Genomic DNA, 21689 nt, shown 5'->3' on the forward strand with positions numbered 1-21689 from the left:
TCTTTGTATACTGTTGAGGTCTTCACTAAGTTCCTTGAGCATACTTCTAACCAGTGTTTTGAACTCTGCATCTGATTGGACATTGCTTACCTCCATTTTGTTTAGTTCTTTTTCTGGAGTTTTAATCTGTCCTTTCAGTTGGCCTATATTTCTTTGTCTCCTCATTTTGGTAGCATCTCTGTGTTTGTTTCTATGTATTATTAGGTAGAACTGCTATTCTCCTCTTTTTTTTTTTTCATACTATATCTTTGAACTTCTGTATGTATTTTACAATTATAGCATATACCAATTTGGCCAGGCACATTCCTAATCAATAACTAAAAAGGCCACATGACCTTTCTTGAGGCCTTGAGGTCTTCTTTCAAGCCCTCTCACAATGCACAGACTTTAAGACATGCTGATTACCCAATTCAGGGATCTTTGTTTCTATTGTCACTTTTCCTTAACTTGGTGGGAGTTTTCATGAAAAATTTCCCTTGATTCTGTGACACCTCAGCGCTTCTAACTCACGAACCACTATTCTTCCATCACCTACTTTGAGTCCTACAATATTTTTCTCCATTGACCTCTAAGACAGAAATGCTTTGATACTCAGCTTTCTGCTCTTCTCTATTTTATTTTTTTCCAGGGAAACTCCAAAGAATGTGACTCCCTGAGTTTAAGCATATTTTCCATTTAAATAAATGACAAAATCTACACTCATTATCAAACACGTTTTCCGTGCTGGGTTGGGTCTTCTTTATTGAGTTGTCCCACACTAATCCTATACCTACCTTATCCAAAATAATTGTCTTCCTTCCAAAACTAGTTTTACTTATGGAATCGGTGTAGTTTTATATTTCTTTTACTGGTGACCCAAATTCAAAATCTGAAAATCATTTTTGATGTCTCCTCTTTCACCATTAACCCCATCCAAACAATCCTCTTGATTCTTCCTGTGAAATCTTTTCTCCAGGTGTCCCTGCCATCAGTTTCTCTCCAATCCAATCCCTCCACTGCACCAACACTAGAGTGATTTTTCTAAAATGCTACTTTCATCCTGGTGAACTCTACCTCAAAAACTTTTAGTGATTCCCCAATGCCTACAAGAAGAATCAAACTCCTCAGCTTGGTATTGTGCACCTTGCACAATGTAACATGAGACTCCCTTTCCAAACTCATTTCTACTTTCTCCTGCATAAACCTTTTTGACTAGTTACACTGATCTGCCTACTGAACCCAGTAGACCTTCTGAGGCTTTTCTGCATCTGTTCCTTGTCCTAACCCACTCCCCTGCAATGTATCCAACTGCTTTCCTGGCTGTCACAATCCTCCACCCCACTCCAACTCCTACCTCTTTGACGAAGACTTCAATCTTGCCTTCTCTGACTTTTGCTTCCATGCTATTCATTTGGCTCTTATGACAATGGCTTGTATTGATAAATATTTTCCCAAGCCTACCTGGCTACTGTGTCATCTACACAGCTAGGCCATGTAGGGCCTTGTGGGTTTGTTTGTTTTTTTTCCATCAACCTTAGCACCTAGCAGAGTTCTATGCCATAGTAAGTAGGCATATGCACAAAAAGGTTTTGGTTTTTGTTGATTGAAACAAGATATCTTCCAACCAGCATAGTAAAGATGATGTGATTCTTCCTCACCAATCTTACATCTTCCACTGATGATGAATAGCTTAAAATATTTTTCCAAATTCTCTTCTTCCACATGCATTCAAGCACACCCTCGCAAAATCAGCCACCATCACAACATTCCTACAAGTGCAGTTCTTACTCTTTGGGGATTGAGAAGCCAGCACTACCTTCTCTGTTAATTTTTTACAGCCTGTGGAAAGGTTATTCTTACAGGAAATCCTCTTCCAAAATATGTCCTTAAGATTTTATCACTTTGGATCTTATCAAAGAGTCTTGATTCTACCTATAGAATCTTTAATTACAAATAAATAAAATTGCTACACTTCAGTCTATTTTTTCATTGATTTGTTAAAGCCTAGTTTGTTAATTAAGAAAAAGAGATTTAAAAAAAAAACTTTTTTTTATTGTTTTTTTTTTCCCAAATGAGGCTTACATTTCACCTCTGAAGGTTGGTAAGATATTTATGTTTGTGAGCAGGAATACAGCAGATGAATAAAACTAGCCCTTGGATTTGTCCACATTCAAACAAGAGTGCAGTCTGTGCCACAGGAAACATTATTTGAAACTTACATTGGACTACAAAACTGCAAATCTAGATTTTTCACTAAATGTCCTCAGTTGTTTGTATTCATCCAATCATTTTTTTCATACATCAAATAGCTACAAAATGAGTGCTACTGGAATACAGTTGAGAATATATGAGGCTTGTCTGGAAAAAGTCCAGTTGTTAATATAATGAGAACAGTTTGCGCAACATTGATGTAACCTGATAGCCAAGGAGAGTGGACTGGAGTATGCATGCATGAACAATGACAACTTCACTGTACTAGTCAGTGGGGGAAGTAGATGCTGTTGAGTGAGCATGTGTACTGTGTGGCCATCGCATTCAAAATGACTGAGCAAGAAGAGCAAAGAATCTGCATCAAATTTTATGTTAAGCTTGAACATCCCTCCATGGAAACTATTCAGATAATTCAGAAGGCTGCAGCTATGGGCAACTGGTGATTGACAGCTTCATCATCACAATGTGCCAACTCATACATCACATCTTGTGCAGAGTTTTTTGGTGAAACATCAAATCACCCAGGTGACTTAGCCCCCTACAGCCCAAATCTGGCATCCTGTAACTTCTGGCTTTTCCCAAAACTAAAATTACCTTTGAAAGGGAAGAGATTTCAGATCACCAGTGAATTTCAGGAAAATGCTATGGGGCAGCTGATAGTGATTGGGAGAACTGTGTGAGGTCCCAAGGTGTCTACTTTGAAGGGGATTGAAGTGTCATTGCCTTATGTACAATGTTTCTTGTATCTTCTTCAATAAATGTCTCTATTTTTCATATTATATGGCTGGATACCTTCTGGACAGACCTCATATATCCTGCTATCAAGAGATATTAGTTTTAAATATACATAAAACACATCCCAAATTAGTACAAATCAAGATATAAATGGTTATAGATAGTCACAGTCCTAATGTTATCTAGATCGACCTGTAAATGTCTAGGTAGACCTGTATGTAGAGTCTAGCTCACTTTTTTATACACATACATAGATTATATATTGCAATGGGCTGAAAGTTTGTGTTCCCCCAAAAATCATGTGTTGAATTCTTAATCCCAATGTGATGATATTTGGAGGTGATTAGGTCACGAGGATGGAGCCTTCATGAATGGAATTAGTGCCCTTAGAAAAGTGACCCTCCCGACATGAGAGGGCGAGGGAAACAGTCCCTCACCAGACACCAGATAATGAATTTGCAAGTGCCTTAGACTTCCCTGCCTGCAGAACTGTGAGAAATAAATGTTTTTGTTTAAATTGCCCAGTCTATGGTAATTTGTTATAGCAGCTTGAACTAAGACATATAAAAAATAGACATATCACCACAGAACATTTATCACTGACTCTTGATTTTGTAAGAAGAGAATGAATTGAGAATCTCTGATAGATCACATACAGTGCATTTACCCAGATTTTCCAGAATAATACAATTATACCCGGAATATTAAATTGAGGTAAAAGTCCCTGTGATGTTACCTGCTGCCCAGAGTGCTGCTCTTCACATTCGTATCGCGTCTCTCACTGAGCACTTGTCTGCCCTCCTCAGACACTGCTGGGCTCGTTTTCTCATTATGCCACAGCTTTTCTAAACCCATCCTCTGTACGATGCTCAGTCTCCTTTCCTTTCATAATGGGCCCAGCATGATTTTTGACCCATCTGTTGATGTTCCAGATATTAACACTGATGCACATGCCCAAACACCCATGGCAGGCCCAGGCCACTCTTGTCTTGTGTTAGGTTCACTTGGCTCCTTTTCAACCCTGCAAGTCAGCTTCCGTATTCTGGCTACCCAGCCCAGAACAACACTGCTAAATTGGAGCAAGTAGAGCAACAAATGTTCCTTGTTTTTTGCCTTGCTATTTGATAAGCAGCGCACATTGGAAGACACTTTTGAAACATCTAGCTAAGCGAGTTCTGTGAGATGTGAGTGCCAAGTCCAGGTTTTGACCTTTAGCAAGTTCATAGTTTGCTGCCAAGTTACAACCTATTCTATCAAACACTTAGAGGACACGGTCACATGTCTCCTTCCTGTCTACTTGCTCAATCACAGGGTACTGCTGCAGCAACAGATGAAGGTCTTTGGCTGCTTGTGTGATTTTCCTGGTGGGTCTGGGACATGTCGTTCACTTGACTTATCAGTTCAAAGCACTGCACTAGCCAAGTAGAACTGTTAATCATATGTTACCCATCAGCATTCATAGAAAGTCTTAGATTCATGTCTTCTTCAATGTAAAAATCAAAAAAAGGTTATCAATTTTATGCTTTACTTCTTTCGTGAGAGCAACTATTAGGTTAAACCATATTAAAATGTCATTTTTATCCGTCAAAAGTGGTAGAATAGCAGCTTTTAAAATGGATAAACCTACAAATGAGTTCTCATCAAAGTATGTGGTATCTTTTTTATTTCTTAAAATTTATTATTGATTTTAGTGAGAAAGAGAAAACATTTATTTGTTATTTCACTTATTAATGCATTCATTGGTTGATTCTTGCATGTGTCCTGGCCACAGATGGAACCACAACCTTAGTATATCGGGACAATGATCTAACCAACTGAGGTACCCAGCCAGGGCAAAGTGTGTGTATCTTAATGAATCCTTCTATGGGATCAAAATAATTTTTTTAAAGAAGAATGTTACTTTTTTTTAAAGATTTTATTTATTTATTTTTAGAGAGAGGGGAAGGGAGGGAGAGAAACATCAGTGTACGGTTGCCTCTCACATGTCCCCTTCTGGGGACTTGGCCTGCAACCCAGTCATGTGCCCTGAGTGGGAACTGAACCAGTGACCCTTTGTTTTGCAGGCTGGAACTCAATTCACTAGCCACACCAGCCAGGGCTCAAAATCATTTCTGAACCTAAGTAATTCCATGATAGTAAGATCCAAGTAAAAGAGTAGCATAGGCCCATGGAATGTTCTTGCTTTGATGAATTAATTGTCCCTTAAGGCTACAGGATATTTTAAATATTTTTATACTCATTAATAATAAACTTTTTTGTTTGTATCAAGCTATGCTATATAATCTTTCTACTTTACAAAGATAAACTGTTTTGGTAAATAAATGGCTAATAAAATGCAACTAAAATAAAATGTGCTCTTTACAGCTCATAAACGCATAAAGTTTTTAAACAAAGGAAAAAAGATAATCTGGTTATGAAGCATTGGTGTTTCATATAGTAATCAGTTAACACTTTATATTGATGCTAGGAAAATAAAACAAGTGCTCCTTTGGAATTTGATGTAGCAAAATAGCAGCCTTGATGTAGGGACAGAGGAAGACAAATCAAGAAGACAGAGGGAGAAATTGACTAGAAGGTCCCTCACGCCCTGTGTTATCCAGCAGCCTCCGCAGGCTACCACCCATGTCCACTGATCCAACAAATACCAGTAAGGGGTTGGGTCTTGAGTGGCTTTGAAATCAGAGAGCCTGGAATTAGGCCCAGGCCTAATCCTCTCTCTGGGCCCTTGGGAAAATTACTGAGTCTTTCATAACCTCACTTTTTAAATCTATGAAATGAGAATAACAGGCTTACCTAGCCCATAGGCATTTGCCATGATTAAGTGAGATAACATATGTAAAGTACTGAGCTCAGGACTTAAATTTCAGGAAACCCTCCAGATATGTCCCACTATGTGCTGGGCATTCAGGATACAAAGATCCAGGTACTCCCTGGAGTACCTAGCAGTGGCGCTGAAGTTAGGAATTTCATTGCATTAAAATACTAGCCATTTAGTTTCACATGTTCATATCTTAAGTGATCCTAATAAGAGCATTACTTTAAGAAAATATCTAGGATAAGTACAATCTAATCATTTGGTAAGTGCTAATGAACACTACTTTTTTCCTTTGACATGGCTAATAACATCCATAACATCCACAGTGGGAGTCAACTGTATGGAGGGAAAATGTTGGAGTTAGTAGACTTAGAGAGTTTGTGAAGAGTGATGTTTTTCTCATACTCAAGAATCATTAACATATAATCACAATAATCAGATTTGCCTTCTCAATAAGAGAAACATCCAAGTACATCAAGTGGCTTCTGAAAACGCATTGCCATTGCATTTTTCTACAGCTGGAGCTTATAGAATGTGGAGCTGCATACTTTTTAACATTTACTCTAAGATCAGAGAATCAGATGATCAAACTTTTGTTAAGGGTGTTATTAGTATATTTTCAAAGGTCTACTATGAAAAGCCAACCAAATGGTAAAATGCACATTTCTCAGAATAGCAACAATTTAGAAGAAAGGAAACAATTTAATGGGGAAGAGTGTTCTGTCATGATTCTAGCCTCACCTCCTTCTCTTCCTCTCTTTTTACTCTGCACCTTCCACAGTGGTCTCTTGCTGTTCCACACATACACTGGACCTATTGCTGCCTCAGAGACTTTGAACTTGCTGCACCCTCTGCCTATACTGTTCTCTTCCTCAGCTACGCCCAAGGCTTGCTACTCCCTTGTCTTCCTCAGGTCTTTATTTAAAGTAGTCTTTCTCCCCTGGACTAATACTTGCAACACCCCCCACCCCCTGCACACAACACCCCCACTAGTGTACACTGCCAGATTCATTCTGCCTTCATCCCTGAAAAGAGTCAGGAGATTCAGCATACACAGGAAGCCGGCCCTAAACAGGATGGCAGGGCTGCTGTATTCTTTTATAAATGGAATTTTTTTATTATTATTATTTTGTTATTAGTGTCACTCCTTCTTCCCTTGTTAGGACTCTTCTGGGCATAAACAAGGCCAGTACAAAAATGGCTAAACAGTATTTGCAAGGCTTTTTGTATCCTACTATGTTGACTGACATTAAGCCAGTATAATGAAAAAGAGTTGAAAGGTGGAAACTTCTGAACTGTATGGATCAGTGACCCACAGGCCCGTGATACATGTAACTATTTTAGCAAAGTTCCGGTTTCTTCTGAACACTATTCAAAAGTAGTTGCAGTACGACATCAATAGAAAGTGTTACGGTATAAGCTAAGAGTGACTAGTTTGTGTTAGCAAGAAAACTAAGTAGAGAGCATCAGCATTTGAGGAAATTGGAACGTCTAAAACTGAATCATTTAAGAACTTTCCAGAAAGATTAAAGGCATAATCAACAAAGCTGCCTTCTGTGCCAAGTGTGTGTCTTCCATGATTCAAGGAAAAATGATCATTGGGAAAGAAAACTGAGACAGAAATTGCCCATTCCAGCAAAACTTTCAAGAGTATAAGACAAGTGTTATTACAGTACCTGCCTCTGGGGCTGTTAAAATAATTAAAAAGTTGAATATGCATAAAGAATAATAATGATAAATGCTTATAGAGTTCTTCCAGTGTGCTGGGCTGTTCTAGGCACTGTACACTTCATAAACTTATTCTCAACCTCATTTCACAGGTAAGGAAACTGAGGTGCAGATAGCATGGACAATAACTGGACTCAGGTCCCATAATTAGTGAGCACCAGGCCACATCTGAACTAAGCAATATGGCCCCAAAGCTTGTGGTTATAACCATTTTTCTAAACAACCTAAGTATCTGGGAAAGTGACTACACATAGTAAATGCTATGTTGGCTGTTTTTGTGAATTGGAATAGATGAATTAAACTTTATGGAAGTGTTTGAACTCGAAGTTTGAAACTAATGTCAATAGAAAAAGTGGTAGCGACATTTGGACTTGCGTCATTTGGTAGGTTACATTAGAACACAATTTGTTCTAATTGTACCCCTAATGTACCCCTAAGTCAAAGGGGTACCAATTCTTTCTGAACACCCTTCTCTCTGGACTGTTACTAAGGATGGCAACTCTGTGACTTCCTGGAAAGGAAGTTGTATCGCCTTCATTCTCTCTTCCCTGGTAAATCCAGTAACTCCCATCATCTTTTTTAAAAACTCATAAAAAGTACTCACAAAATCTTTATAACAGGCTGCTTTTCTTCCTTTTCTTTTTCATGTTTCCAAAATTTAAAACATAACACCATCCTGAACAACTCATGCACTGCGGTTCACATTTTTAAAAGAGTATGACATTGTCCAATGCAAAGATTCAATGACTCCTTTACAGCAACAGACACCACAGAGACTATTTTCCACTTCTGTCTGCCCCTTCCTCACTCTTTAATCCTCTCCTTGGCTCTCAGAGAGACAAGTGGGCCTGGCCTGTGCCTCAGATCCTGTTCTTCTTGATTTGTTAGGGGCTTCATTTTCGTCTATCCCTCCTCAGCCCCTTCAGTGATGTTTGTTGCTTATTTCTGTCTTGTCCTTCAGCATGCCCAGGGATATCCATCTTAAAAAAAATATTTACCTGATCCTGCCACTTACTCAAGGCATCTCTTCTCAAATAAACAGTCCACACCTGTGGCTTTCATTTTCTCATGGGTCCTCCGTGCGTGTCTTGATTGACCCTTTCTGTTCATACCATTTCTCCCTCCTTGTCATCTTTAATGCTTATTATTTATATCATATATTTTGACAATCAAATAATTTTATATCATTATTTAAATATTTAATCTAAACAGCCTTAACTAGGCTACATGAAAGCTGGAAGGATGAATTTGTTTTATCTTTACAAACAGCTCTTAGCACTGTGCTCTAGAGATAGGAGGTACACATGATCTAGTACTGGATGACTTGACCTTATATTTACGAATGTAATATAGGTATTTTAATCAGAATTAAAGTAACATTAACTATTTTTCATCAATAAATATTTTTAAAGAAAGAAAACTTTTTTTTTTCATAGAAGCACTAAGATAATACCTTCAATTCACCAAATACTTGTCAGGCTCTGTTGGGCTGAGGAGTATCTCCTCCGTAACCCCAGCCCAAATCATGTCCAGCTGGAATCTTAGAACATGAATTTATTTGGAAATAGGGATTTGCCGATGTTATTGCTTAAGTGAAGATGAGGTCATACTGAATTAGGGTGGACCCGTAATCCAATGACTGGTGTTCTTACAAGAAGGCATGTGAAGACATACTTTTGCTGACTTAGAAGACAGATTAGACCATGTGGAGACACAGAGGAAAAAAGGCCACATGAAGATGGAAGCAGATATTGGAGCCACACAGCTACAAGCCAAGGAACACCAAGGACTGTCCCAAACCACAAGAAGCTAAGAAAAGGGAAAGAAGGATTATTCCCTGGAGCATTCATAGGAAGCATGACCCTGTTGACACCTTGATTTTAAATTTTAGCCTCCATAACTGTGAGAGAATACGTTTTTGTTGTTTTAAGCTACTCAGTTTGTGGCAGTTTGTTACAGCTGTCCTGGGAAACTAGTAAAAGCATTCACTGTGTTCTTCAATTCTTGTGTTCTTCTTGGAGGCACTAGATATAAAAGAGTGCCTAGGACATGAAACCCCCCCCCCCCTCAGAAAGCTTATGTTTCAATGGGGGAGGCACAGGAACAAATACTAAGTAAGTAATGTGCATGTTAGGTGATAAGTGCCACAGAGAAAATAAAGTAGGGAAGGGGAAAAGGAGTGTCAGGTCTGGGGACACTGCTGTGTGGTCTAGGGACACAGTATGGTGAGGGGAGGTCCCATTGGTAAGGTGGCATTTTAGCAGAGACCTGAAGAAGGTGAGAGGGTAAGCAATGGACAGCCCCAGGGAAGAGGGTTCCTGCAGAAAGAGGAGCAAAGTACAAAACCTCGGAGGCAGGATGAGTGAGCAAATGGGAGAGAGTAGAAGAAGAACTCAGAGAGGCAAGGCAATGGAGCTCAAATGCCGTGGGCCTTGTTGGTCACTGTGAGGACTCTTGTGCTTTTTCTGAGAGAGGTGGGAAGCCATCAAATGGTTCTGAGCAGAGAAGGATGGAATCCGACATGTTTAAAAACGATCGCAGTATTAGTTTTCTACTGCTGCATAACAAATGTAGTGGCTTAATACAACAGAGACATATTAGCTCAGAGTTCTGTAGGTCTGAAGTCCAGCCTGGCACGGCTGCCTTCTCTGCTCAGGGTCCGCAAGGCTGAAATCAGGGTGTTGGCTGGGTTGAGTTCTCACCTGCAGGCTCTGGGGAAAAAGCTGCCTTCAAGTTCATGCAGGTTGTTGGCAGCGTTCAGTTCCACATGGCTGGAGAACTGGGATCCCTGTTTCTTTGCTGGTTGCCAGCCAGGGGCTGCTCTCACCTTGCAGGCCACCCATATTCCTTGCCATATGGTCCCCTCCATCTTCCAAGTCAGCAGTGGCACGTCAAATCTTTTTTTTGTGCCTCAAATCTCTGCGTGCCCCTCCTGTGAGCAGCCAGAAAAACCTTGCCTTTAAAGGACTCATGTGATTAGGCCAGGGCCACCCAGGTACTTTCCTTTCTTAAAGTGGAGTGCACTATAGAACACAACCTAAGTACTAAAAATAAATCCATCATATTCACAATCTCAGAGATGAGGCAGAAATTGGGAGAAAGGGAGAAAATGTCGGAAGTCATTTAAAATTCTGTCCACCACAACTACCTTGCCTGTCGTGTTGAGTCCATACTGTAGGGAGGTAAGAAAAGAAACAGGGAGATTTTTACAATAGTTCAGAAGAAAGGCGATGGTGTCTTGGACTGAGGTGGTAGCAGTGAAGGTGGTGAGATACGGCCAAATTCTGAAAGCATAGGAAGGGAGAAGTGAGAGAATTTGAAGATGCATTGGATATTGTGTGTGAAGGAAAGGGAGGAGTCAAAGGAGAACTGCATGGATTTGGGCTTCAGTGCCTGGAAAAATGGAATTGTGACTTGCTGAGATGAGACGTGGTAAGGGAGCGACAGGGTTGAGGGGATAAAGACTTTTCAAAGGCGCGTCTCAAGACGGCAAACACATCCAGACGGAGCCGTACACTTAGTAGCTGTATATATACATGTAGAGTTCAGGAGAGGGATCTGATCTGGGGATAAAAATTGGAGTATTGTTGGATTCTAGACACCTAGTGGAAAGGCGGAAGAAGTTCCAGGATGGAGCTCTGGAGAGTGGTTCAAGGTTAGAAGTCAGACACAGGGAGGAACTCCTAAGGAGAAGGAAAGGGAGCATGTAGGAAGGTGGAAGGAAACTAAGACAGAGGGGACCCCCAGAGGGAGGTAGAGAAGGAGGATGATAACTTACCAGGCATGAGAGACTCAGAGGAAAAACTGGCTCTCCATTAAGTAACACAGAGGTTAGGGATCTTGATGAGAACGGAGTTGTTTTAGTGGCTGGGTGAAGATAAACTTTATTCCAGTGGGGTCAAGACAGAGCCAGGAGAGACACTGCAGACAGTGACAGCAGAAAACTCCTTGAGGAGTTTTGTGGCAAGGAGAGCAGGGAAAGGGACTGAGAGGCTGGCAGGGATTTGGGGTCTGAAGGGAACGGTCCTTCCTCCCTCCCTCCTTTCCTTCTAAGATGTGAGAGATTGCAGCACGTTTATAAAGTGAGAGGAAAAATGGCGATGCAGCAGGCAAGGGAAATCACTAAAGACTCGTCTTTGAGGAAGCTAAGGGGGATTGGTTCAGGGCACAAAGGAGGGCTGGCCTTGGGTAGGTGCTGGGAGAGTTCATCCATTGCTCTGGGAGAGGCAGTGCAGGTGAGTGTGCAGGCACGTACAGGATGGAGGGAACTGGGGAAATTCTTTTCTGATGGCTTTCATTTTCTAATGAAAATAGGAGGCAAGGTCATCAGCTGAGAAAGAGCATGAGGAGGCAGGCTGGAGGCTTAAAAAGGGGAGACACAGGAGAGTCTATCAAGAGAGTGGGCAAGTGAACCCGTTGGGGGAATACGGGGGCATTGCCACTCAGTACCAAGGGGCCACTTGATGTTGGGTTATGGATTTTATTTTTAGTAGAAAATCAAGTCATTTTCATTTTAAAGAATCATTTTCATGCAGTTAATTTTTTCTTCTTTGGAAATACTACAACAAAGATTTGAGTCATCAATTAGATTATTTTTGTCCATGTCAGATTAAACAGATGGTAACTTCTAGGCATTGTGAGGTTATTTTGTTTGTTTTTATTTATTTACTTATTTTGTTTTATGACCACGAATTATTTCAAACCCCACTTTCCTGGGTCAACTTTTGCAGATCTAGTTTTTACCATGTATTTTTAAACTCTGTCCATTTTATTTTATGTTGGCTGCCACATTTTCCCATTATGAACTGGATAAAATATGATAGTTTAATATGTGCTTTTTATGAGAAAATTGAGAGTAATTTCCCTCAGGTGCTTCTGACCCACTCTATTGTCTCAGATTTATATCTTAAATATTGCAAAATCCAAGCCTTCCCTATTGTTTACCATTTTGAATGTCAACAGAAAGTGCTGGGTCAAAATGCCCTCAAGATCTACACACCCTGTTTTGCAATAAGCTCAGGTGGGTAGGAAAGAAAGTGAGAAGAGGGGAAGGACAGGGATATATGCTCAGATTCTTTGGAGGTAGGAACTGGCTTAACATCTATTTTCTTTTGTTAGCAAACTAAATCTTTTTAATGCAATGAAAAAAGAGCAATAATAAAATATATCATACGCCTACATAGACTACCCTTATTCTTTCTTGTAGAACTCCCAATTCAACTTAGGTAATTAACCTGACTCTTCCCCCTTCCTCTTCCATGTACTAAGGAAGGAGTTTCCTCCACATCCCAGAAAGGTGAGTCTTGTTTATTCTAGTCCAAAGCTTGGTAATTCATTCTCCTTGCCAATGATCAGTTCGAAGTGGACAAGTGACACATATCTGGCCAATAGACATGAAAGAAAGTCTGCCTTGGGCAGAAGGACTTCTGGAAATGATTTTTCTCCCTGATAAAACAAGTTATGAATGAAGAACAGCGTACTCTTCTGCCTTGTGAAATAGCAGCGTATGCAAATGATATGATGCTGCAGCAGCCAAGCTTGAGAGCAAAAGCCAGCAACAGCCTGAGAATGAAGTGCAGAGGTGAAAGACAGGACAAACCCAGGTACTTGAGAATGTTGTTGGATCGCCGCATTAACTTCCTTAATGCTGCACTTCCAATGACATAAAAGGCTAATAATAACACAGTAAGAAAACTCCAAATTTTAAGCAAACTTTGGTCAGCTATTCTGTTACCTGTGGCCCAAAACATCCTGATACACTCCTCATACAGAACCAGGGGCTGTGAATCATTGAGCAGTAAACGTTATATGAACTGCATGCCTGGGCGCCAGTCTGATGGCTCTAGGATTGGAAGGTGTGTATTCAGGCCTATAAATTATTGACTCTTCATACTTGGTTGTTTTCTGTGCAGACCTCCCTGGACGGCGTTTATCATTTGCTTTTTAATGCTTCCATAGTGCTTTGATCATTTACTAGAAAGACATTTAGCACTTTTTATTACAGTTAATGTTTATATTTTCTTTAAAATTGTGAGTTACTTGGGGACAAAGTCCTTATCTATCACTTTTATATCTGTAGTGAGCAACAAAGTGCCTGGAACATAGGTAATGCTCAATAAGTATGTGCTGACTTGGAGAATTACCTCCTTAGGCATGTGTATGCCAGGGGCATGATTCAGAAGGCCCTCCGGAGCTCTGCAGTGGAAAGGGGAAGCAGATTCAGTAGGAAGAGGGTGTTAGGTCAGAGGAACCATTGCAGATTGGACCTTGTTGGAGGGATATAGTCATGAGGGCAAGAAAGAATTCTCTACTTTGATGATCCAGCAAGCTGTTCAAGGAGTCATCCCTGTCCCCACTCTTTCTCACTCTTCACGTTTCCATATGTTATGACTTACCTCCAAAACACATCTTGCCTTTTTTTTTTTTAACATCTCCAATGCTACCACCCACTCCAATGTGCCATCTCTCACCTGGAAAAGCTACCTCTCACCATCCCCACTCCACCATTATCTACACGGGAGTCAGAGACATATTATAGAAATGGAATTAAGATCCTGCCACACTCAGGCTTAGAAATAAAAAGAAACACCTTTTTGTGTCCCTCCACCCTCTCCAGCACACTTTCTTTGTCCCAGCATATGTTACTGTCTGCTATTACTCACATGCTTGCCTACTGCCTACTTGCCCCTTGCACTGTAAAGGCCCATGGTAGCGGTTCCTCATAGCTACTGTTTAGGACCAGACCCCTGTCCCTGCAACAACATCTGCCACGCTGGAAACATCCAGTGCATGTTGAGGAGTTACTAAATATGGCATCTGGCCACTGCAGGGCCTTAGCCCAGAAGAGGTTTGAAAATGGAATAAAAGAATAAAGAAAAACCACAGGGAAATAGAAGCTACCCATTAAGCTCAAGGACCTGAGCTTGAGCGGGTAGGGCTGTAAACAACTGAGGAAAACAAGAAGAGGGGATCTCAGCCCTACCAAGATGGTATTAAGGTGACAGGAGTCACTCAGCCAGTTTTGGGGGACCCAGTGTGAAGTCAGGGAAGGGATGGGTGGTAGCATCCACCTGATATTCATTCCTCAGGCCCCTCTTCTTCCATTATACACCCTGAGCCCACGGCCCTCAGGCTGCCAGGAGCAAAGTCCCTGTGACTTTGGCTCTGCCTTAAATTATTGTGCTTCTGTTTCTTGAGCCTTAGATGCCGAATTATGTGACCTAAGCTCGTGGGTCTACTGACTCCCCCAGTGAAAAAATAATGAAAAAATGTGCATATTAATGTGTACTCCTAACTGAAGCAAATGGTTTATTATTAAATTTTTAAAAATTCATAGGAAGTTATAATTTTAAAGTACAATATAAAACTTCAAATACAGTGCTTGGCAAAAATGAAAGAGCCAACAGAAGTTGCAGTTTCAGTTCACTTGCAGTTTGAGAGACACACCCACTATCGGAGGTCACAGCGGAGCTGTGAAGACTAAAGGTAAAGATATTTACAAGATACTGATTTACAAGAATAAAAGGGTCAGCATCAAGCCATAAAACAGTGATTCATCATTAACTTAGAGAAACTCTCACTCAAGGTATTTTTTTTTTTAAACGGTTCTTTATGGGAACCAGCAGACTCAGGAAAAGCCAGAAGTCAAAAGACTTGGATTCCCAAGTTCTAGTAGTTACTCACAAAGCCCTAAACTTCTATGCTTCTATTTCTTCGGTGCAAAAACTCAAGATATTAATACCGTTCTCTAATATGGGTTGTTCCATGAAGATCAAATGAAATAATATAACATGCATTGGCAACAAAGCAAGTGTGATTCAGTGCAAGTAGTAAATCTGGACCTACTACTACTAAAAACACTAAATAAGACCAGTCAAAAATGTGGGATGTCAGTCCCAGGCTGGAAGGTGTTGCCTACCTACAGCTTTATATAGGAAAGGAGGCAGCAACAGCAAGTGATTTTCCTCAGAGCACTTACTATCCATGGATAAGCAGTCATGATATTATAACATAGGTATAGGAATGGGAAGTTGTAACACTTATGCTAATATGGCCTCATTAATTTTAAACTTGATCACAAGCTAACAATAATTTGGATTTAAGAACACTAGCTCTAGAGTCACATTGCCCAATCCGAACTCCATAGAATTTAGAGCAAGTTCCTTAACTTTTTTGGTAGCCAGCCTCCAAGATGGCCCCCAGTGATCACCACCGCTAGTATTCACACCCTTGCGTAATGCCCTATCACACTGTGTCAGGGTTACTTTGTGTGACCAACAGAATACAACAGAAGTGGTGGTTCCATACCATCAGTCACACGTCTGAGGCTAGGTCACGCAAGGCACTGCAGCATCCTACTTGGTTGCTCTCTTGAATCCTCCTACATTGTAGGGGAAGCCAACTGTCCTGGTACCCTATGGAGAGGCCCCCAAGGTAGGGTCTCTAGCTAACAACCATGTGAGAGGGTTGGAAGTGGATCCTCTAGCCTCAGCCAAGCTTTTGAATGACACTTTGACTACAACCCCATGGCAGACCTTAAGCCAGAGCCACCCAGTTAAGCCACAGCCAAATTCTTGACTCACAGAAACAGTGACATAACAATAATGTTTGTTGTTTTAAGTTTTGAGGGTAATTCATTATACAGTAATACATAACTAAAGCACCCTCTCAGAGTTTCTGGAAGTCAGGTATAAAAATGAAGATGATAATGGTACCTTTCCAGAAGTTTGTTGTAAGGGTCAAATAAAAAAGTATATTGGAAGCCCTCTGCCCCACATCTGGCACAGAGGGAATTATGTTGGCTGTTACTACGTCTTTGCATAGCTTCTTTTCCACAAGCAAAGTGGTCCTGCATGAATTTCCAGTCACATTCCCTGCAGGCCTCAGCACTTCATTAAGTCATACAATTTCAAGTGTACAGATCCAGCTCTAGTCAGTCCCTTTATGTTGTCTTTCTCTAACCATCTGTTGGGCAAAACAGTCTTTCCTTTTCCTCTCTGATCCCTTTTGTGTTGAGGGGCAAGATATCTAAGAGAGAAAAATCTAAGGCACACACTATGTCTAGGGAACCCAAAGCCAAAATAGCTGGCCTGAAAAAGACCAACCCACTGACCTCCGGAGCACTTGACAACGGTTGACAATAGTTAACTGAGCTGGCTGGAGTCAACGTGAGCTTTTACAGAGCTCACTGTTTAGAAGTTGTCCCTGAAATATACAAAGCTTTCATTCAGGCTTATTTCTGTGCTTTTAAGCCTGGAATAGATCCTGGACTTCCTCAGGCAAACTTCATAGATGTTATCTTTTCTTACTCTGATTATTCCTGTCTCCCTCACATTTGGGTTTTCTTTTATTACTGATGGTTGGGTGAGCAGTCAAATTTCCCGTGCGCTAAAATAAAGGTACTAAGGAAAGTTACTGCTAAAGGAGGTGCAAAAGAAAGAACAAATATGTTTCTGCCCCATAATAAAACTCAAAAATAAAACCATTTGACACATAACAAAATGCAATAATAAAACTATTTGACAAATATTTCAAAAATTAAGCCTATAATATAATTTAAAGAGGGAAATAAAGAGAACACAAATGCTGAGCGAGAAGGTTCTATTGCCACTAAGCCATCATGAGAATTTCTATAATTTCATTATGAATCAAGTATTTTTATACATTTTACAGCTAGTTCTTTGGGAAACTGAATGTTTAAATATGTAATATACTTTTAATAGGATATTTGAAGAATTTAAAGGAAAATACAATCCTTTATTAAACATAAAGAAGGAAGTGAGTTTTTCAGTTTTATTAGTTAAATGCATAATTCCTGACATAGGGTTTTTATTCTAAAAAAACAAAAATGACAGTATTATTAAGTGGTATCTCCCTCTTTCCCCTTACTCACCCCCTCTCTAGGTGTGTCTAGTTCTGCTAAAGTCATCCTTTCCCATGGAAACACTTAACCTTCTCTTAAACCAAACTCTCTGGGGATGCACTTAGGTTTGTTCATTTTTTCCTACTTACTTTTGACTGCTTATTTCTTTGCCTTCCACACATCTAGCATCTTTTTCTTTTGTCCTTTTCTCTATTTTTTTCTTTTTCTCTTTCCTTTCCATTTATATTTCTTCTCTCCTCTCTTACTTCCGGGTATTTGTTTGATTTTTAAACTTTGATGATATAAAGGACATTTCTTAGGTAATAACTCTGGATTGTTTGTAAGAATATTGCCCCTTACAGTGGCATAGCTCAGAAATAGTGAGACTCATTTTAGTGAAAATACTGTGATAAAGCAGGAGTTGAAATAAGATAACTTCCCTTTTCTCCTCAAATGTACATACTGTATATGCCAATTAAGAAATATGAGAAGACAGATAACTTGAGTGGTGGTGTAAATAAAGCACACAGTGAAACCATACCTCCACCCAGCTGCCTAAGAGGCTCCTTAGCCACACACCCTTTATTTCCTATGTTCCCAATGACCAAAGTCTAATCATTCACACTTTGCAGTAGCTCTCTATGGCTTCCTATTCTGGTGCGCACAATCAGTCTCCTGGGACACCACCCTCGCCTTCCCTCCAGTCTCGCCCCACTTCAACCCACTTTCCCACTGTCATGCCCAATGGTTCAGGCATGTCCAGAATTCTCCAGTAGTTCTCCATCACCTCCAGGTTAAAACTGAACTCCTTTTCCTGATGCCCACCTTCCTCTCTTGCTGAGTCTTTTTATAATCCCAGATTGGACAATGAGATCTGTGTCCCTGCATTGATACTCAAGGCATTCATGTTTTTTTTTCTGGAAAACCTTACATTCAGAGCCTGATGTTAACTGTTCAAGCCTTCCCACAGAAGGACCCTCTTGTGAGAATCTTTCCCATAATTTCCCAGAAGTGATCCTTCTAACCCCAGGCAGATTTGCTCAAGCCGCTCTAAATTACCTTACTGAGTCACAGTCATTGTTGGAGACACATGAATCTCTCAGGAATTCCTGATCAAAGAGGATGTTCTTGAAATATTTGTTCAAGTTTCATTTGGAGAAGAGACATGCTCTTTAAGGGAAATAATATGCCCCTCCCTAGGCTTCCGGAGTCATTCAACAAAACAAAACTCATGTCACTGGCCAGAGTGGCTCAGTTGCTTAGAGCATTGTCTCATGCACCAAAAAGTCGTGGGTTTGATTCCCAGTCAGAGCACATACCTAGGTTGCAGTTTGGTTGGAGTAAGAACAGGAAGCAACTGATCTATGTTTCTCTTTCACATAGATGTCTCCTTCTCTCTCTCTTTCTCTCCCCTCTATCCTCTCCCTCTCTCTCTTAAAAAAAATCAATAAATGTTTCCTTGGGTGAGAAAGCATGCGTGCGCGCGCACACACGCGCGCACACACACACACACACACACACACACCCAACAACCTGTGTAGTTCATGGGACCAAACCCCACGGAAAACAACTGTGTGACCCATACCCCTAGGCCATTGCACTGCCCATGGCAGGTGGCTTATCAAAGAAAGAAAAGTTCTGATAATTAGTTTTACTCATCCTTCCAGTGCCCCATTGATGGTTTGGAGAAAAAGAGCTATTCCGGTTACTTTGTTTGTTTATCTGCTTCCTACTAAACTACTATAAACTTCTTGAGGTCAGAGATCTCTTTGTAGGAACTAGCACAGTGTCTGGAACACAATTTAAGACATGGGAATATTTAACTGTATAGGTGGCCCATCTTTTGGCTTTGTATGTGTGGTTTTTTAAAATATACAAAGTATCACTTTATGAAAAGAGTTATATTTCAACAGTTCACAACAAAGAGTCAAATGTAAATGGACTGATGTCTGCCATTGAACAATCTCAAATGGTAGTAAGCATTGCTTTAAGTAACTAAAGTCACTATGAATAGGTCAACACACTAGGTTATTTAACCTTTGGCACCTTTGACCTGACCCTGAAATTGCCAGGCAAACATGGTTTTTGATAGCTCTAGAAACTAATTCTGAACTATCGTCTTGAAATCTGTATAAGATAGCCTCAGAATATAAGTACTATCTACCCTTTTCCAGGTTGACTACAGCATCCAGAGTAGATGTTTCAGATAGCTGTCTGGAATGTGTAATACTGAAATGAAAGTAAATGTTTAAAAGGAGAGGTGGGCCAGAGGAGACCCAATTCTCACTTGCTTGCACCCAATAGTGTGTATTCCATTATATGAATGTTTTATACTGAGAGCTAGGGCTGAACTGGAACAGTTGGCCAAGCTATAATAAGTGAAGGTGGTTTTAAATAAATGAATCCACCAAGCATCCCTGATTCCACCTCCTCGGAATATTATCATGTACTACACCAGCTTTATGATTTAACTCTGCAATACTTACTTTTATAACTTCTCTAAGTTGTCAAATAGTTATTTTCCTGCACCCCAACAGATGGATTTCCACTGTTCCTGAAGGGAAGGTACAGGAAGGCGCCGCGCACTGTCTGTCCTCCAAACTGCATTTTGGGGCTTACTTGCTTATTCCTCGCCAGCCCCCATGACATTTCGGATCATTAAACACTGCCTCTTTTCCTTTGAAGATTACAACCACCAGCATTTTAAAATTTTAATTTAAATTTATCACCAAAAAAAAAAAAATTCCTAAGACTTCCCCTAATTTCAGGAAGTATGTTTTGGGTGTCCATAAAACGCGGCGGCTGCGAGGCTCTCCCAGCCTCACCACTGGAGACCCTGCGAAGTGAATCTAGCTGCTGCCCTAGCAGCAGCTGCAGCAAAGCCCGGGAAGCCTCAGCTACAACCTGTCGCGCTGGTCCCAGCCCCCAGCCCAACCCGTCGCTCTCCTCGCTGTGGTAAAACAGAAACAGATCCTGGTCTACAACTGTCTTACATCTTTTACGTATTTCAAACTTACTGCCTTTGCTCAGCAGAACCGCGGGCACGGTGATGACGGTGACGAGTGCAGCAGTCCCCAGCAGTCCCAGGAGCACCTTCCATTGCGTCTGTAAACCGGTTAGATCATGTCCAATTAGAAGAAGCACTTTAGCCCGAGTCTGGGTTAGAGGGTCGGGGCCTGGGCCGCACCAGTGGCAGCCGAATTTGCCCTTGGGAGCGCATTGGAAGAGGGTCACGGTGGATTGGGGTGTTTGGAGTGAGCCAGTCGGAGAGAGTAAGAGCGGTTGCCCTTGGACTTGTGGCTTCGGGGCCCTTCGTTTGCTTCTCTATGCCTGCACGTCAGAAGTCAAGCGAGGGTTCTGGCATGCGTTTTATGGGAGGTTCTCTTGGTCGTCCAAGCCTCAGCGCCTGGGTCTAGCAGAAACCCCGCGGGTCCAAGAACGAGGTGAGAGCTCTGGGACGTCCCTTCACCTGTTAGAGTGTGGTCCTGGAACTCCCGCCTAATGCGAGCCCCTGGTCCCCTTCCGAGGGGTTTGGGGACAATTTGGGGAGAGCTTGGTGAAGAGGCATCTACAGCTCAACCCTGGGACTGGGGAAGCAAGACGTGAGCTACTCACTCACCTTCATCTTCGGCGTCTCGTCGGAACTGAGCGTCTGGAAGCGGGGAGGGCAGGCAGAAGTCAGGCTAGCCACCCAGACACGCGTCCGACTCCGCAGCTTCTAAGTTTCGCCCCGAGTTAAACATTAATGAGAGTTCGGCCCGCTACGTGTAAAGGGCAGCGGGGCAAGCTGCGGGAGAAGGTGCGGCGGCTCCGGGCACTGGCATCCCTGCAGTGGGGGTGCCCAAGAGACACCTCCCCCGGGCTGTGTAGGGCGCAGGGCGGCAGCCGGAGCGCGCAGGGTGCGGCGCTCCGGGGACTGCCGGGAGCGGTCGTGAGACCCCAGATCCGAGGGGTAAGTGGTGCCCAGCATCCGACGTGGAGTCCGAGGCCACCGACGCCGGGACCGTGGTCCGTTTTAAGAGAAGAGAGCCTTGGAGCTCGGCTCCTGAAACCTGGCGTGGGCTGGCAAAGGAGCCGAGTCTAGAGAGGGCTCAGCAAACGCACGCAGCTCTTTCTGCTGGCAGCTGGAACTAAAATCCAGGTCTCTGTCTCTTGCCAGTGAATGGCATGTTGGGGGAGTAGTGGGCTGTTTAAAGCTTCCAGAAGGCAAAGAGAAAGAAAAGGTGATTGTTCACATGGCAATGAAACTTACAGGCTATGTCTGAATTCACTCTCAGCAGGGAATTTCCGGTTTGTCTTGAAGGCTTACCTTCTCATTCAGATGCCAAAAATAACAACACTAACATTTGCGTGGAACTT

The 21689-nt window shown here is 41.6% G+C and overlaps 1 protein-coding gene across 1 annotated transcript in view; it reads right to left on the reverse strand.

Annotated features, from left to right (window-relative positions):
- DPP4 (dipeptidyl peptidase 4) overlaps nt 1-21172 on the reverse strand; it is an 81365-nt gene extending 60193 nt beyond the window's left edge. Inside the window, exons 1-2 of the mRNA XM_054562758.1 lie at nt 20950-21172; nt 20348-20435 (exon numbers count right to left, since the gene is read on the reverse strand). Of these exons, the coding sequence (XP_054418733.1) occupies nt 20348-20435; nt 20950-20955 (94 nt within the window). The 5' untranslated portion in view covers nt 20956-21172. The remainder of the gene's footprint in view (nt 1-20347; nt 20436-20949) is intronic.
- Nucleotides 21173-21689: the final 517 nt, after the last annotated feature.

This window comes from Pteronotus mesoamericanus, unplaced genomic scaffold (genome assembly GCF_021234165.1).
Source record: "Pteronotus mesoamericanus isolate MK-2021 breed Mesoamerican mustached bat unplaced genomic scaffold, CSHL_Meso_final scaffold_651, whole genome shotgun sequence".
Lineage (NCBI taxonomy): Eukaryota > Metazoa > Chordata > Mammalia > Chiroptera > Mormoopidae > Pteronotus > Pteronotus mesoamericanus.